Source organism: Phacochoerus africanus, chromosome 1 (assembly GCF_016906955.1).
Source record: "Phacochoerus africanus isolate WHEZ1 chromosome 1, ROS_Pafr_v1, whole genome shotgun sequence".
In the NCBI taxonomy this organism is placed as follows: Eukaryota; Metazoa; Chordata; class Mammalia; order Artiodactyla; family Suidae; genus Phacochoerus; species Phacochoerus africanus.
In genome coordinates, this window is record NC_062544.1 from 203,848,160 (window position 1) to 203,866,624 (window position 18,465).

At 48.3% G+C, this 18,465-nt stretch overlaps 1 protein-coding gene across 2 annotated transcripts in view; it reads right to left on the reverse strand.

The window, feature by feature from the left end:
* Positions 1-2,738: 2,738 nt before the first annotated feature.
* IGF2BP2 (insulin like growth factor 2 mRNA binding protein 2) overlaps positions 2,739-18,465 on the reverse strand; it is a 163,690-nt gene continuing 147,963 nt past the window's right edge. For both annotated transcript variants that reach the window (XM_047788353.1, XM_047788344.1), the window contains 6 exons: positions 15,631-15,699; positions 14,743-14,859; positions 10,878-10,952; positions 8,438-8,569; positions 5,821-5,934; positions 2,739-4,550 (listed from right to left, as the gene is read on the reverse strand). In XM_047788353.1, the coding sequence (XP_047644309.1) occupies positions 4,458-4,550; positions 5,821-5,934; positions 8,438-8,569; positions 10,878-10,952; positions 14,743-14,859; positions 15,631-15,699 (600 nt within the window). In that variant the 3' untranslated portion in view covers positions 2,739-4,457. The remainder of the gene's footprint in view (positions 4,551-5,820; positions 5,935-8,437; positions 8,570-10,877; positions 10,953-14,742; positions 14,860-15,630; positions 15,700-18,465) is intronic.

An 18,465-nucleotide genomic window follows, 5' to 3' on the forward strand; every position in this document is an offset into this window, starting at 1 on the left:
GAAATTACAGATAAATTGAGGTGGAGATCAAATTGAGTTTAGTTTTTCAAAGTTTGCCCCGATCACTAGAGGTTATTGGAAGCAAATGGGAATATTCTTCACTGTTCATTGTCAGCCACTCTTAGATCCGAAAATGGGAACAAACCACCAAGTACCTTGGATCCGTGGCCAAATTACTGCTTTTCCTAAGTGTATACAGGGAGCATCGAGGTCAAGTTGAGAGTGTGGTTTTGTTCTCTGCAGTTTCTCCTCGTGCTGGTGGTTTCTAAGCGAGCAAGAACATTAAGGACACTCATGGCTTCTAGAAAGACAGTGACTTGTATGTGGCTGATGTGAGCTCAAACAGAAAATTAACCCGCATATGAGGTCAGTTTTAAAACTGTAATTCATCAGCACCTTAAGGGAAATGTACAGAGGAAATAAAAGGCGGCAGCAACAGCTGACAGTAAACATCAGGGAACTTTCCAGTGGCGTTATTAGACGCAAGCAGTAGCGGTCAAAGTAATCTATTAGGCTTTAAAAAAGTTCATGTACCATTTCAGCTAGTTGCTGAATCTTATATTTGTGGGCTTCTTTCATCATTGCCTCTGTTGCCCGCATCCTTCCCCAGGGATGTAAGAATAAGACTAGGCCAAAAGCTTCATTTCCTTTCTTTGTTGAAACCCCTTCAGACTTCTCACTATTCTATTGATCTCCCTTTTTCTCTGTTTTTAAATTGGCCCTCTATGCTGGAACTCTTAATTGCAAACCACCTCTTTCATCCTTCTTTTCTATAGCTCCATCCTGGAGGCAATTAGATTGTCTTTGGGCAGAGTTGGAGGGAAACCAATCAAGACAGAAGGGATGTTCAGGCCTGCTCACCACGTCCAGGGAGACATTAGCACATTCAAAACCACTATATGTCATGAGTTTTCAAGGGGTTCGATCCAAGGGAGCAGGGAGGGGCTTTTTGAGTTGTGTAGGCTAATGAATAAAACCGTTGTTGTTGACCTAAGTCTCTATTTAATGATTGTCTTTTCATTTTGCATAAACTGTTTAATTAGGACTTTCTGGGATGTCAGGATATCTTGTCAAGACAGAAAAAGGCTGGGATTTAAAGCAGAAGAAATGAATACAAAGTTTGTGGTGAGTAACTCATCAGAGCCCAGTGTATACACCTGAGGCTTTTCTAACTTATAGTAAAATGTGATAGGATTTCATCCTGTAAAGGGATAGTCTCATGCTTGTACTGCCTCTGGGAAGCTCAAAAGAGCCAAGTCCAAGTGCTGGGCTCTGAGAAAAATGGGTCATGGGGAGAACATCTTTGCTTAGAACAGTGCCAGCTGGTCCGCTTCCTGTCTTCCTCTCCATGTGGCCTCCCCTTCAGTTTTTTTGCAACCCTAGGATGACATCTATTTTCTGGACCAGGGCAAAGCAGGCATCATCCTAGAACTTCTTTTCCTGCCTTCTCTTGCATGTTCAGAGACAAATATTTTGGAATTGGGCTGTTGAGGAGCCAGAATGAAGCCCTTTGGCCTCTGTTTAAAGCCCTTCCTTTAAAGATGTGCTATTTCTCTGTCTCTTCATCTGACATGAACACCTTGACCCAGGGGACAGCTTTCAGTAACAACCCTGGCTGCCAGGAACCCCACAGTTTCTCTCTGGCCTGGCAGTCAACCTCTGGTTTGCTTCTCCCTCTGAGAGGGTGGTAGGCTGGAGTCCTAAATGGGGGAAGGCAGAGGCACAGGGACCAGGATTTCAATGGCCACGGGAAGGGCTGGCCTGTCCCTGCCCACGTTCATGTGAACCATAGTGGTGAGAGGAACAGCTGGCATCTAGATGCCATAAAACTTTTCAAAGAACGATCAGCATCACAGACATTGTAAAGAATGGGAAAATCGAGTGGGGATGGGACACCAGTGAGGAACAAATTCTGAGAGATTCGGGAGCCCTCAGAGTTTGTTAGAGAACATTCATCTTCTGTCCTTGCTGTGCTATGAAGTCTCCCCAAGAAGCCTGAGCGACCACCTCTGGCAGTCAGCTGTCAGCTCCATTTTCCTAAGATGGCTTGGGTTTAGCAGCCATCCCTGGTAGACCCCACAGACCTGTGAACACAGGCAACATGTGGTGCGGCACCAGTCTCACCAGCCTCTTCACAGTGTGTTGGTGGGAGCCCAGGTCCACTCCCCACCGCCAGTCCACGGCTGACCCTGTCCTTCTGAGTTCCTGGAATACTTACACTTAGGCTTTGGGTGGTGGTGGTGGTGGTGAAGGAAGTATCTCTTCCCTTAAGCTGTCTGGCATGTTGTTCTCTCCCCTTTCCCCCACATCAAAATAAGCTCTTTCTCTGGCCATGCTTAAGGCTTCTTAAAGATAGGGGCTGGTCTCACCTAGTTCCCGTGCAGCAGTATCCACCCCTCCAGCTCTGTGGCTCTCCGTGTACACAGGGCTCACCCAGAGGGCCCACCCGCAGAAGTTCTGACTCAAGGGGGACTCCAAGCATCTGTGTTTCTCCCAAGTTCCCAGGTGATACTGAGGCTGCTGGTCTGAAGACCCTCGACTGAGCGCCACTGACCTAGTGTAGCGTCCTCCATGCAGCTTCCCAGTCCTGATGGCATGTGCTGCCTGTGTCCCTAAGCCCCTCAGGGGTGGAACTCACCTGACACTCGGGGATGGGCAACGCTTAGGTAAAATAAGAGGCCAGGACACCAGGATCTTGTTAGCTGGATATAATTTCTTTTTTTGTTTGTTTGTTTTTGTTTTTGTCACAGAACACTGTTTGCAGTAGAGGAAACTGGCATTGCAGTCTGGTGGTAAAATGGCTTGTTCACATAAACCAGTACATGTTCATCCTTTAGCGCAAAAAGCCCTAATGGCGCGTACCCTATGGAAATTCAGGATATCTCCAATACTTTCTCTCTCTGTTTTTCTTTGTCATTTTTTTTTTTTTTAAATAAACATTTTCAAGGTTTGTCCAAAAGAAGGCCATATAGGTTCTTGGCTAGCGGAAGACAATTCAGAACAGCTGTTGCACACTTGGACTGTCACCTTCTCCAGGCTGGCAGTTGATATTTTTTTTTCCAACTCATTTTTATTAAAAAAATAAAAAAATGCTCCAACTATCAGTTTTACAAAATCTCTAAGGGAAACACAAGAGCAAGGTGCTGAGGTAAAAAACACCTGAGGTAGCTTTTTTTGTGTGTTTTTCTCGTTAAAAAAATCTGTAAATTTAACGCCCTGGGCCAACGACCTCGTGTAAATTGCTACTTTCCTCCATATTTTTTTTTTTTAAAGAAAGAAATCATTTCGCTGAATATTGATGGCTTATACACCAAAATGTAAAAAGACAAAATACATTCTTTCTTTGTGGAATTTTTCTTTGTTTGGTTGGTTGGTTGGTTGGGTTCCTGTTTTCCTCTTCCAAAATGCTAGGACAAGTACCATTGACTCTTGTTCTTTTGAGTAACCAAGTGTAAGTTGAGGCTGGTTTGTGTGTTTCGCTTTTGTTCCTTTTGTGTGATGTGATACTCAGAGCACTGCTTTGCCTGGGGGTGCGTAGATGTGGGGATGGAGACAGAGGGACGAGGGAATTAAAGAGAATGGGGATGGAGAAGACGGGGAGGGAGAGATAAACAGAGAGAGACAGAGAATTATATAGCAGTATGCAAAAACCAGTTTAAAACCTGTGAAGCAAAGAGAAATGGGTGTGTGAGCTAGAAAGGGATGAAGAGAGACAGAGTTTCCTCTTCAGAGAGACGGTATCCCTTCTGTTGACATACACAGGTGATCCAGAACTGCTGTGAGTGTCCTTTCGACGCGATTTCCCTCTGGGTGAATTTTGTGCGGGTGGTCTTGAAGCTCCTTACTAAACCATTAGACCTCCCAAAGAATGACTTTATACTTTAAAGTCTAGAAAAGCCTGCTTTCTCTTTGAAAAGAAAAAAGAATTAATAATTGATTAAAAGTTGGAGTTAGTGGAGTTATTTGATATATTATTTCTAAAATATATTAACGCTGCAGGCACCCTGTGTAACCCACAGGCCACATATCTTAACATCTTTCCCCTTCTAATATGTACATACATGTACAGAGACACTTTTCCACAAAAAGAAAAGGGTGTGAATTTTGCTTTGCTTTGAACACGTTCGTTCACCTATGTTAGTTCAACTAAAAGGGATAGCGTGGTGGGAGTTTAAGGAGATCCGAGTGGATGGTGAGGTGCATGGCTGGGAAGCCTGCAGAGGCCCCGGGGGAGGCTGGAGGCAGGAGGCTGGGCCACCCAGGGCCACCCTCTCGCCTCCCTCCTGGCCTTCCGGGATTCTCAGGGCCTCTGCAGAGCCCCTGGCGCCTCCGCAGACTTCTCATTCCTCAGGATGGTCTTTGGTTTGCTCCCGATCTGGCTGGCTGTGTTTGGTCTCATTCTGTCAGGTGTTGGAAGGGCTACATTCATCCGTTGTTTGCTGGTGCCTGTGGGAGCCTCACTTGCTGCGCTGTGAGGCGACTCCCTGAGGATATTTCTGCTCCTGCTGCTTCACCTGTTGTACAATTTCCCTGATCTTGCGCTGTGCAGTCTGCAGCAGGGGAGAGGAGGGGGGCGGGGGAGAAAAAGGAACCCAGTTCTGAGGACAGGAAGTGGGGGCTGGGGACGTGGGGTTGGGACTTGGGGCAGGGAAGAGGTAAACTCAGAAAAGTGTCATCTACCTGTGGGCCTTACTCCAGAGGCCTCTTCTGCCTGGAAGTAGAAAGGCAGAGTTCCCCACCCCCACCCCGAGGCTGCTGGGCGGGGGTGGGACCCCAGAAACTTGCAGTGAGCTGGGGGACAGATAGGACAAGGAAGCAAAGCCGGGCACCGGTGACTAGAGACCTGCAGAGGTCAGACAGCATTCTCCCTCCCAGCCACACAGGCTCCAGCTTCCAGTGCTGCCCTCCCCACCTCATCTCCTAGAGTTACCACAAAGCCGGTGTATGGCCAGGAAAGATGGACAGTCAATGGGATGGAGGAGGAAGTGAGAAACTGGCTCCCTCTATCCTGAACTGGAAAAAGCACACGAACCGAACCCCAACCTGCTCCCTCATCCACCCTGGTGCCCCCACCGAGGGGAGAACCCCGCAGGCTGAATTCCTGTAGGAGCCCAGTGGTTTCAGACCCAGGCCTGGGCACTGGGGGAGCTGGGAGGGGAAGAGCTGCAGGAGAGGTGTGGCCAGGCTCTGACTGCAGGGGCCTTAAACGGCACTTGCTGGGCTCAAGGGCCCAGCATGGAAAGTGTGAGATGATGTGCAGACAAACCTGCAGCGTCTGCTTAGACCGCCTCTGTTCCTTTAGGACAAGGATGGGCCTGCTTTAACCCCAAACCCAACCCCTCTCTCCCCTCCAAAGCATCCAAAAGAACCAGAGCGAGTCGCCCTTCTGACTGGAGCCCTGTGTCCTGGTGGGGTTGTCATGGTGAGGGAGTAGAGAGGAAGAGAGATGAGGGTCTCCTGTGATGCATGTTTAACCCATCCTAGCGGGATTTTGGCACCCAGGCTGGTCTTCAGGGCCTAAGGTCTTCTTGCCTGGATATGGCTCCCAGCAGGGAGTAGGAGGGTAAGGGAACAGAAGAGCCCGCAGCTTAGCATTTCAGAGGCTTGAGCTATGCGGGCTTGACTCCAAAGGTCTGCTTCCTTCCTCAGGCCTCCCTAGCAGGCCTGGGGGGAGGGGTGGTGACCCAGGGACCAGTCGCCCCTGCCCTGTTCCATCTGTATGTGGGAGTGGGGCGTGTAGGGCCTGGGGCCACCTGACAGGTCACCAAGTGCTTAGAGACTTGAAAAGGTTAGCAGGAGAGACTGTCACAGCACAGGTACCTGGCTGGCAAAGAAATGCCCGATAATTCTGACAATCACTTCCTCATTTTCATCTGGCGTTTGGTCACGAGGCACGATGACTTCTGCACTGGTTAAGTTCTGCAGTTCATTCACCTGTAAAGGGAGAAAAGTGGGCTCAGCAGGAAGTGGAGAGGGGAGTGGCCGAGGGCAAGGAGGCTGGAGTCTGCTGTCCTGTCCTTCCACCTAGGACACCTCTGGAGGAGTACCGGCCCTGGTCACACGAGGTCATGTTGGACTGGACACCTGGAGGCTCAGTGGCAGGGAGAGGGAGTCTACCACCTGACTTCATGGAGGTGCATCTGGAATGAGTTCTTTTTTTTTTTTTTTTTTTGTCTTTTTAAGGCCACACCTGCAGTATATGGAGGTTCCCAGGCTAGGGGTTGAATCAGAGCTACAGCTGCCAGCCTATGCCACAGTCACAGCAACGAGGGATCCAAGCCACACCTGTGACCTATGCCACAGCTCATGGCAATGCTGGATCCTTAACCTACCGAGCGAGGCCAGGGATCAAACTGGTGTCCTCATGGATGCTTGTTAAATTCCCTACCTCTGAGCCACAACGGGAACTCCTGGGATGAATTCTTATTCTGGGATTCCGGTCGGTGTGGTTCCTGCTCATGCTCACAGTGACCCCAGGACTCCTGATAATCCAGGGAGGAACTCTCTACTGGACATGTTCTCCTGGGTGGACACAACTACTTGCCTGAGTCACCGGAGAGTAAACTTTCCTTCCTCACAGGCCCTGTTCTGTTCTCCGCTCTTCACTGTCATTCCTGCTTTCCTTCTCTTGGATTGTTCTCTCCTCCCTGCCATTCAGTTCCATCCCAGGCCCACCTCCTCCTGAGGCCGCCAGTGCCTGCCAGTGCCTGATCTAAAATCCATTTCCTGCGCCTCCTCCACAAGACTGCCCCCTGAGTGCTCGCCTCCCACCCCTGCCCGGCCTCTGGGGCAGTGCTGAGTGCACACGGGGGTTAGCCAGCACCCAGTGGGTAGTTGACAGGTTCAGAGGGTGCACAGAATTCAGTGACTGGTTCTAATGTAACCACACAGGACATCAAAGGGCTCAGATTCAACTCCCCCATTGACACTGGCTCTCTTTCACCTGTTGCATGGGGTGGTGATCACATCTCTGATCTGGGGAATCTTGTGCAACTGTAGAGAAAAACTACAGAAACTGCATAAAGGGGACTCATTCTGTCTAGAACTTGGGTTTGATTCCTCTGTAAGAGCTTCCACGTAGAGATAACAGCAAACGCACACACACAGGACCTAGAGATCCCCCAAATTCCTACCAGCCAGCACTATCACTTTGCCAGTGTTCACTGGTGCCACTGGAGCTTCTCGGGGGGGCCCCTCACTGCCAGGTGGGTGAGTCATGTTCTTGAACACACCAGGGCCCGAGGGACTCCCTGCTCATCCCTATAGGCTTCAGAGTTAATGATCTGGCACTTTGCAAATTGCACTGTGTTACTGCCACCTTCAGGTTGAAAACACTGATTAATTTTTAAAAAACTATTTTCTTCTCACCACCTGTGGCCTAACTAGCTCCCCTGTAGCAGATGGCTATTTGGGGGAAGTAGCCAGAAGACAGGTCTGTAGGTGGGAGCCTTAGGGCCCTGGAGGCATCTTTCAGGAGATTCTGAAGACTGAGTCAGAAGAAGAGTGTAGAACACCACTCAGGTCTCTGAGTGAAATTAGAGTAATAGCCTGCCATGTGAGTATGGGCAGACCTCATTTTACTGTGCTTTGCTTTATTGCGATTCACAGATACTGTGTTTCCTACAAACTGAAGATTCTGGCAACCCTGCGTCAAGCAAGTCATCACTTCCTCAACAGCATCTGATCATTTTGTGGGTCTGTGTAACATTTTAGTAATTCTTGCAATACTGCAAACCTTCCACGAGCAAAAAGATTATGACTGACTAGCTGACAGCTCAGATGATGGTTAGCATTTTTCAGCAGCAAAGTGTTTTTTATTTAAAAATCCTGACTGCTGTGGCTATGGCATATTTTTTTATCATTACTAATCCTGGTTAAAATCCAGTTTAAAGCAAATAAATGAAGCAAAAATTGGGTCTGTCTTATAATTACATACTTACATACTAGGTTCTATTTTTTTAAAAATTATTCATTTAGAGTGAAGTTTTAAAAATTAAGGTATATATACACTGTTTATTTTAGACATAATGCTATTGCACTTGACAGACTATAGTCTAGTGTAATATAACTTTTATACATACTGAGAAACCAAAAAAATGTGTGTGACTTGCTTTATTGCAGAGGTCTGGAATTGGAACCCATAGTAGCTCCAAGGTACGTCTGTATACTCTGGGTGGGACTCTGCTCCCTGTCATTCTGCTGCTCTGTGTGTGGGTTTACAAGGGCAGGGGGCAGAATCCCTGTCTTTATTTCCTGGCACATAACCTAGACTCAGTGTTCCTGGGCTCAGGACCCTGGTGTTTGGGTACCTGGCTCAGCACCATGGATTTGGGCCCTCAGCTCTGGATGATGCTAATTACATTTCTGTCCTTGAAGAACCAGTGGGGGTCTGAGGGAAGTCAGGCCAGGAGATGAAGCCAGCTGGGAGTACACTTACGGTTTTGCCGCCCTTGCCAATCACACGGCCGGCTGTAGAAGAGGGCACTCGGATGTGGGCTTCCAGCTTCACCTCTTCTTTAGGGTTAAAGAAGTTTTCTTCTTTCAGTTTCCCAAAGATGCGACCCTGGGCCTAAGAAAGTAAGACATGACTGACTCTCGCTCTGTCTGACACTTAGCCGCCAGTCCACCTGCTTCAGCAGTGCTGCTACAGGAACCGGTGAGTCCAGGCGATAAGCACAGCCCCGGCCCCCAGCTCAGCTCACTCAGACCTGGCAGGCACATACCTGCCACACCCAATGAGGGTACCTTGCAGACGTGACAGACACGATGGCACAGGAAGCTTTCTGCATGTAGGGATGGCGGCGGGGTTGGGGGGAGGCAGGGGACAGGACGGGACTATGTGTCTTATTTCCATATCCTGAGTACCTATAAACAGTGGGTTGAATGAATTTATTCAGGGAATTCTCACCTTCCTTCCACCTACCATGACATGTTCAGACCTCTGGTTATTAAAGGATGGAGGCAAGGGTGGTGGTAAGGCATTTGCTTTTTTAATTTGGCTGCAACCATGGCATACAGAAATTCCCAGGCCAAGCACTGAAGCTGTGCCACAGCAGTGACCCCCCCCCCCCGCCCCCCAGCTACAGTAGTGACAATTCCAAATCCTTAACCAGCTGAGCCACATGGGAACTCCGGGATTTTCTTTTTGGTGTCTAATTCCAGAGCCAGGGTAGCCAAGAGGTTACTCTTCTTTTTAGGGCTGCACCTGCAGCATATGGAAGTTCCCAGAGCTAAAGCGGCCGGCCTGTGCCACAGCCACAGCAGTCACATCTGCAACCTATACCACAGCTCACGACAATGCCGGATCCTTAACCCACTGAGCGAGGCCAGGGATTGAACCCACATCCTCATGGATACTAGTCAGATTCATTTCCACTGAGCCACAAAGGGAACTCCCAGAGGTTATTATTCTTTTTTAAAAGACTTTCTAAAAAATTGAGATATAATGTACATAACTTAAAATTCAGCATTTTAAAGTGTACACTCCAGTAGTTTTTTGTATATTTACTATATTGAACAACCTACACTACTACCCAGAACATTTCTATACCATTCCCCCACATAAAAACCTGTACCAGAGTTCTCATTGTGGCCCAGTGGAAACGAATCTGACTAGTAACCATGAGGTTGCAGGTTTGATCCCTGACCTTGCTCAGTCAGTTAAGGATCCTTTGTTGCCATGATCTGTGGTGTAGGTTGCAGATGCGGCTTGGATCCTGCATTGCTGTAGCTGTGGTGCAGGCCGGCAGCTGTATAGCTCTGATTGGACCCCTAGCCTGGGACTGTCCATATGCCTCGGGTGCGGCCCTTAAAAGCAAAAACAAACAAACAAACAAAACAAAACCTGTACCTATTAGCAGACAGTACCAATTCCTCCCTTCCCCCAGCCCCTGGCAACCACTAATCTACTCTGTGTCTATGGATTTGCCTTTTCTGGACATTTCATATAGATGGAATATATAATATGTCTGCCTTCTTTCACTTAGCATACTATTTTCTCTGTTCATCCATGAAGTAGTATACATCAGAGTTTCACTCCTTTCATGGCTGGATGCTATCCTATTATGTGGATATACCACATTTTGTTTTCCCATCCATGCGCTGAAAGATTATTGTTCTTAAATGTTCCCACAAGTGTCAATTTTTTTTCTCATTTTAAATAATAAAGACTAAATGTTTATAAATAATTATGTTTCTGGCTTTTAGAAAATTCAAATTATAATTTTCCTAGAGAAGAAAAAAAAGGCAAAAACAAAACAATGCACACACCCCGCCTGCTCTGCAAACAACTTCCAACAAACCATGCAATTTCCCCCTCACACCCTGTGTTTATGCCCCATCTTTATTTTTTATTTTTATTTTTTGCTTATTTAGGGCAGCACCCATGGCATATGGAGGTTCCCAGGCTAGGGGTCAAATCAGAGCTGCAGCTGCCAGTCTACACCACAGCAACGTGGGATCCGAGCTATGTCTGTAACCTAGACAACAGCTCACGGCAATGCTGGATCCTTAACTCACTGAGGGAGGGCAGGGATTGAATGGCATCCTCATGGACACTAGTTGAGTTTGTTACCACTGAGCCATGACAGGAACTCCTAAGCCTCATCTTTAAAACCATGACCAAGGGATCAGAGATGTCCTCAAGGGGGTGCTCTCTGAACCGGGCACTAACAGATGATCCACTTTTCCATGGGAAAGGGAAGGAAGGCTCCACACAGAGGGAGCAGCCTGAAGGTGGGAAGACGCTGGGTGACTAGTGACCCGGAGCAGGAAGGGATATGGAGACTGAGTCTCCAAAGAACAGCCTGACCCTGCCTCTGGTCTGGGGCAGTTGTGCCTGCTAAAGCTATGGGACTAAGGGGCTTCTTGGCACTGACCTTGAACTGGGCTTCAGGTGGGCCAGTGATGATGACCATCCTTTCGCTGACGTCTGGGCCTTCTGCTGGGGCGATCTGCAGTTCAGAGAGAAAGAGGGAAATGCTGCTGCTTGGCTCTGTTCCCCGAGACTTTCCTGTCTACGTGGATGGCACACCACTAGCAAGAGACCATAGGGCTTCTGTCTTTGTACCCGGCACTTTGTCTGAACCTCTACTTCCACTCTGGGTCTTAGGAAATTATGACCATGGTGCTCAAATCAAATCTGGGTCCCTGGCCACTCAGGCAGAGTTGGAAGCAGGTTAGCAGTGACTGTCTGTCCCTGCCCCAAGCACCAGCAGTGACTGGCCTTTCACCAAGGGCCCAGAGGAGAGGAAGGGCTGGGCCACAGAGAAGTTAAGTTGGAGCCAGCCTGCAAGAAAGGGGACCCTGGTTCACATTCTCAGTTGAACTAGAGCAGGTGTGACTAGAACCACTAGCTCCCCTGCGGCACACGAATCAATGGTGATGGCACCAGATCAAGAATGAGGACAGCTTTGTTCCAGCACCGGCTCTGCAAATCAGTCCTCCCCACCACCTCCACCCGCCGCCGACTGAAACTTGGCGGATGAACCTGGCAAGCTCAAAACCTCCTTCTAACTCTCACTTTCTGAATCAGACAACTTCTGTAATGCACCTCAAATGATGGACCAAAAAAGCATTTTTCTGGTTAGAGCCTCTATATATTTTCCCCCCGCATATCCTTATTCCCAAAACCTTAAGGGTAGCTTTAAAAATAAATACATTGCAGCAACATTAAAGTTAATTTCAACTAAAATGAGTTAAAAGTACACCAGACATTTAGGAATGAGCCAGGAATGAGGTTAGTACACAAATGTGTCTCATGAGGTCCTAGACACTGGCTTAGTTATTAGGCCACAACAGACTCCATTCTACGCTAAGAGCAAATACAAAGAAGAAACAGGATCAACGACAGGTCACAGTATTCCTAAAGCAAAACAAAACCAGTGACTCGGGGAGACAGAATCCATTAGACTGAGCTGTTCAGAGTGAATGTGATTCACCACCGAAGGGGCGCTTCCACATTTATGTCTCTGAGCCTCTGTCTGTCTTGGGCTCCCCTGGGAGACCTCCACCTTCACAGAGTTTAGGTTTTCCTCTCGGTACATGCCCTAAGCCAGGCTGCATCTGAGAGCCTCAGGATCCTGTATCGCTGTCCCAGCTTTACCATGAGGACACATACGAGGCCTGCTCTGATCTGTGCCCACTCTGGAAGGAGAGGCCCTGCGACATCTTCAAAGAGGATCTGACCCTTGCTACTTAGTGGCATGAGGATGAAGGTGAGACACAGGTCACCAACCACCGAGCTTCTTGGGGGACTTCCCTTTGTGGTGGGCAGACCACCTGCCAGCGTTCAGCAGCAGGGCAGTAGCCTTAGCCAAGAAACACAGATGCGCCCAGGGGTCTGAGGCCCTCCAGCAGGTCACCACACACTGACTGGCCCTTCAGACCACAAGCATTAAATGTGATCTTCATTTCCTAGAGTGACAGGAACATGGACCTGGTGGTTCCCAGCTCTTAGCCACCCAAATTGAGAAGGGCTAAAGGCTAACTTACAATTCATGTTAATCAAATCGGTTCTCATGGCTGCCTTGCTCAGATTCTGAAAGAACCGCCCCCCACCCCCATCTCTCCACTGCCCAGCATTCACAGCCCAGCCCAGAACTGAGCCGCATGTGTGCTCCTGCAGTTCTGGAACAGCATTCCACAGGCAGACGCCCTGAGAGGACTAACAATGAGAACCCCATTTTATGACTGAAGCAAATAACTCAGAGAAAGGAGGCAACCACCAGGATCACAGGTGAGGAGGGCTGTGAGGATCAGGAATTTTGTGTGGCATTCTAATGCCTGCAGGCCCCATGCTCTTACCTATAACCCGAACATCTCAGGTGCACCACCCCCTCCCAGCTCAGCACCCCCACACCAGCACTCTGCTCCCACATGTTAGTGTAACGCTTTTCCCTGCCCCAGCAGCATCTAGTGGTTGGCCCCTAAAGACTGATGGAGCAGGATTGGGGGAGTTAGTGAGGTCATCCATCTTTAGAGATGTGCTGTCAGAGACTTGTCAAAATAAAGGGAAGCTAGCAAAAACCAGACTGACTTTTAAAAGTAGAAATGTCTTTCATAAACGCTTGGCTTCCCTGACTTTCTCTCCTTTTCCCCACTGCTCTGGGGAAAGACAGATCCCATTCTGTTCCCTGCTAGCCCTGCCAGCCTTGCCCATCACAGAGGTCATGCACCACCCAACTCGGCTGGGACACAGAAGATTATGAGCATGTTGGGTGGGGAAGCCCAAGGGGTTGACCCTTCTCTGGTTTCCCAATGGCTTGCTGGAATGATTCTAGTATAGTATTCCGGTTGCTGCCGTGGCAAAAACACTGGACCAGAAATTGGATAGCATGGTCCCCTCTCATTTCTCAGATTCTTCAGCTCTGTGGCCGCTGACACATCTGTGGAACTCTGGGCCCAGGTTCCTTATGAGCGATTTGGTAAGTGGGGAGTCACTGCCCCAGGAGGTGCTCAGTAGCCTATAGGTCAGCTGAACTGCTATCTAAGAGCCAGTCCTGCCCCTTGTAGGCCTTGTCTGTCCTGTTCCTGCTCAGCCTCACCTTCCCTAGGGGAAAAAGGGAGGATTTGATGAGACAGTCCCTCAAATTCCTTTTAGTTGAAATCTAAAAGGTCCAGTGGTTGTCCACACCTTACCCGTCCCACTGCAGTGGGCAGGGCCAGCACGGCCTTTCTGTACCTGGTTTGGGGTCTCCCCTTCACAAGCCTGCTGGGTACAAAGGCCCAGGTGCCCCATCAGAGTCCAGCCACACCTTGGGCTCTTATCCAGTCTGTGTGCTTTGCAGGTGAGATGAGGCCCAAGAGGGGAAAAGATTTATCTACATAAAATTCTTTCATGGACTCACTGCAGCCCTTGTTCTGCACTACCCAGAATGTTTTGTGTTTGTTTTCTCTCCGGCACACTTGCTGTGGGAGAAATTCCAGCTCTTCTTGGGTAGAAAGTGTAAGCATTCTTTCTTTCCAAGTCATGGGACTTCTTGTTCGGAATTCCGGGTTGTCCCATGGCAGCGAATTATTTTACGTAACAACGGAAACTCTGTTTCCGAGTGTTTCATGAGGCTTGGGACGTGCTCAGCATTCTGCCCGTGAGTCAGAGCTGATAGCTGGGCTTGGAGCAGGACCAGGGTCGAATAATCCTTCCCTTTCAGCTTCCCATTGTGCTCCGGGAGGCAGGATGTGAGGATGTCACTGCAGCTACGTCTGCACTCGGCCACTGCATAAATCAAGAGCCCTTCCTTCCCGAGCCTCTCTGCTCAGTCCCAGTTCTCAGGTTGTATCACCAGCTTTTGTTTATCTATGGCTTCATCACTGCTTTTCAGAGTTTTTCATTCAAGCTATTTTTTCAGAGTTCAAGGGTTTCTGAAAAGAGACTAGTCAAAGCATTGGCAATGGCTGAGTATAAAGTATCCCTCCCCTTGGGTCCACTCCCTTCACTTGGGAGGATCCTCGGCCTTTGTTTTATCCTCTTGGAGATAAAGTCAGTCAGCAGGGCCCCGAAGACCAGGTTGACTTTTTTGTTACTAGTATTGTTTCCTAATTCATTTGTTAGTTGAACAAAAAAAAAAAAAAAAAAAAAAGAAGCAAGAGAGGTAAAGATGAGAGCAGGTGGCTTTCCAGATCCTGTGGGATTTTGTGGATAGCGTTAAGAGTCGCCCAGGACAGACAGAAGGAACAAGAGACATGGTGGGTTGTGGAGATGGAAGTGGGTGGGATATAAGCAGCCACCGAGAGCAGATTTACCTTGATGGAGGCCCCAGCGAATCTGGCCAACTGTTTAATGTGCGCTCCTTTCTTCCCAATGATGGCACCCACGGCCTGGGTGGGGATGAAGAGGTTCACAATCTCCTGCTCTGGATACTGGAAGGACAAGACAAGACAGAAGACATTTGCACAGGACGGCTCCAGGCACTCAGCAGTTACAGAGCATCCCCAGGAGGTCCTACTGCCCAAAGAAATGACCTGGGGTGCTGCAGGGGGAAGCTGGAGGAATGAACCTTACCAGGGGCCATACTAACTACACGACAAAGTGCAAACTTCTTTTGAGCACCTCTGAGTTTGCTGGCTACATCTGTTCATGGGCTTTCTGTCAAGTTCAAATGTAACATGTATTTCTCCTATGTCTTCATCTAGGGAATCAGCAGCTGTTAAGTACATCTGGCCTGAGGCACTCTGTCAGCCGGAGGGAGTGCTGCCGGGCCCACCTTGTTAGGCAGAAGCTGCGTTGTTAGCAGAGAGGTGTCAGGTTCAAAATGCGACTGCAACTAAGCCTGCCCTGACTATGCTGCGCAGGGACGGCCCGGCCTGGAGAGACACAGGGGAGGCTGCCTGAGGTCCTTGCTATCTATGGGAATGACACGGCCATCTGCATGACTTCGTTCAAAGAATATTGGAAATTCTGTTCTCTGGTTCGACATCATCTCCTAATCTGACCTGCTGATCACCCCTTTGCACCTGCTTCTTGCTGCCTGTGGGATGCTGGGCGGTCTGCTGTGCCAATGCCCTGCGATGTGTCACTCCTCAGGGCAGCCTGGAACCACAGGACCCAGCATGCATCCTGTGAGTATTCACTGGTCAGTCCACCGAGGACGAGGGGCAGGTGGTAGATAGGGCTGAACTGCGGGCACTTACAGAGTGATGATGAGGGAACGGGCCGAACTGGTGAGGGGGGTACAAGCTGGAGAAGTATCCGGAGTGGGTCTGTGGCAGGAGAGAGACGATCAGTCAGCAGGGCCGCTCACCAAACTCAGGGAGGCAAGAGTCCCACATGCAACACAGGCTCTCTGTACCATTACCCTCTGCGCCTCACATCTTTGCTCCCTTCCCTGTGGAGCACTGGCTAGGCTGGAAGCTGTCACTTCCAAGCCAAGCCTGCTCCAGGCTTCCGAGGAACCCAGCATGGCAGTGGCATGCACACACACTTTTTAACCTGCCCTCAGGCAGAAAGGCAGGGCCAGCGGCTTTTATTTTCTTAGGAACAGAAAGTGCTAGGGCAATATCCAAGAGTTTCTCTGAATAAGAAAGGTGCTCCTAGCAAGTCAGATTAGTGAGCTCCATCAGAGACTCTCAGAGGAATGGAGAGATTAAGAGAAACTGAAAACAACATCCAGAGAGAAGAGAGAGAAAATGAATCTATACTGGGGAGGGGGAAGCCGGGGACAGGTAGTGGAAGAAAACGGAGCTATTAGGAAAATAGCCTTAATTTCAAAAAGTAGCTGCTTTCTATTGAATATCTACTGTGTCCTAGGCATTGTGCTAGATACTTTATTCATAAATTAATACAATAGTCCTGCAAAACAGGAGTATATCCGCTTTTATATGTTTTATGTTTTATGGGCAGGACATTGAGCAGAGTCAGCAAGGTCTAATTCACTGCTTTACACATAAGCCAAGTCAATGCTGACATGCCTGTCGTGGGAAGGGAGGCAAACAGCTCTGAGCACCATGGAATCAATCCCTGCGAGTCCAACTAGCAGAGGTCAGACATGATGCAGCTTGGAGTCAGGGGACTGAGCTTTCATTTGAGCACCCTTGAGCAAATCTCCTGGGGTCTTCTGGTTCCTGAACATACAGCTGGATTTGGAGTTCCAAGGCATAACTGCCTCAGGACTCACTGTGGAAAAAAGTAAACTATTCCTCTTTTTGACTTTGGACAGTAGACTTCTGGCCTCAGGGGAAAAGAGATGTGAACACAGTGAGGCGCTTCCTCCAACAGTGCTTTGAGTGCCCACAGCACCAGTGAACGACAGCTCTGAAAAAGAAGGGAACCTTCCTGTTATGCAAGCCTTTGTGCTCTCATGACTTGGAAAGGGGCTGCAGTGACAGGTCATGCCCACAAGAGGGGGCTATGAGACCAGCATTCTCTTGACAACCTTTGCTTTGAAAGGAAGCTGAGTCAAGACGTTTACCTCTTTCTTGAAGAGTCAGCTCTAGACCCTTCTCCATGCAGGACCCTGTCTTGGGCCATGAAAGGGTGAGGGAGAATTCCTGAAGCTTTTCCGCTTAGCAAAGCTCTACCTTGCAGAAAGGATACTTCTGCCCTCTTCTCACCTGGAGAGCCTTTCCTTCAGCCCTCAGCAGAAATAATCCTTTTGAGCTGTGATTTGCCCTCAAAATAGGCCACAGTATGCCTCCATTGTTGGATTTAAAGACTCTCAACATAAACTATCAAATTTAGATCTACCTCTTGGGTTGGGGGGGGGATTAACTATAAAAGGATAAAAAGAACTAGTTCTCCACCACCGCCACCACCCCTTTTTATTCATGAGTTACAGGTGGAAAACTTGTGGAGAAAGAATTCTGAACTCAGCCATCAGGAGCCTGTTTCTAGCTGAGGCTCTGTTACTAGCTTCTGTGTATACAAGCTGTTTTTTGGAGTCAGAAGACCCCGAAGACTGGAATCTGAACCGCTGGCTCTATAAAACATGAAATAATTTATTTAACTTTTCTGAACCTCATCCATAAACGGATTAAAATAATATCTAGAGCTAACAACACTGTTGTGAGGGTTCATTTAATTGTTTATTCGTTCACAGCTATTAGGACAGAAAAAGTCACTGCCACCACAGAACTTAGGTTCTACTAGGGAGGCAGACAAGTATGTGAAAGAAATGGAGGACACGAGGAAGAGTAGCTGTGGAGACAGGCATCGTGACTTCAGCTGGAGGGTTTGGGAAGACTTTTGGGGGAGGTGACCTCGGAGTTGGGACCCATGGAGATGGAGCCCCATGCACAGCACCGGGGAAGTAACATTCTAAGTAGAGTTCTTAGAGGCAAGAAGCTAGGAAAGGGGTTGGCCTTTTAGAAGACAGAAAAGAGGCCAGTGTGGTGAAAACAACTAAGAGAGATCAGCAGGAAATGATGAGGAGGCAGGCAATGTGAGATCATGTGGACTTGACTCTCAAGTACAGTGGATGCCCCTGAAGGATGTTACATGGTGTTCAGTGAGGTCACAAGAAAGGAGAATCCATCAGCGGGCACCATTTGGGCTGGACTAGTGAGTGTTAAGTGAGTACTGACTTATCATCTAATCAAAGCATCCTTTCCATTTCCTATCCCGCCCCCATCTGCTTACATGAAGTCCACAACCTCAAATGGAAGAGGTGCTTAGTCATAATGATCAAAAAATACCTGCTGATGATTTGAATAAATGTCTTCTCTCTAATGAAAAAGTAGGTTGCGGGGGGGCATTGTGGACAGTAAGCATGTTTTACAGTAAGCATGCCCAGTATGGCACTTGGGCTTACTGTCTCAGTTTGAGGGTCTCTGCTGTTTTATGAGGGAGAAGCTATTACTTTTGATTTCTAAAATTTGATCATGTATGAGCAAGACCAAAAAAATGTTCCAATATCATTCCTTGAGAACAAAATGCAGGAAACAATTTTAAGGTAACAGAAAAGAAATCCTTAACTACTTAAAAATTAAAAGAAAAACCCCTATCAAATTTGACTAAGAAAAAAATAAAAG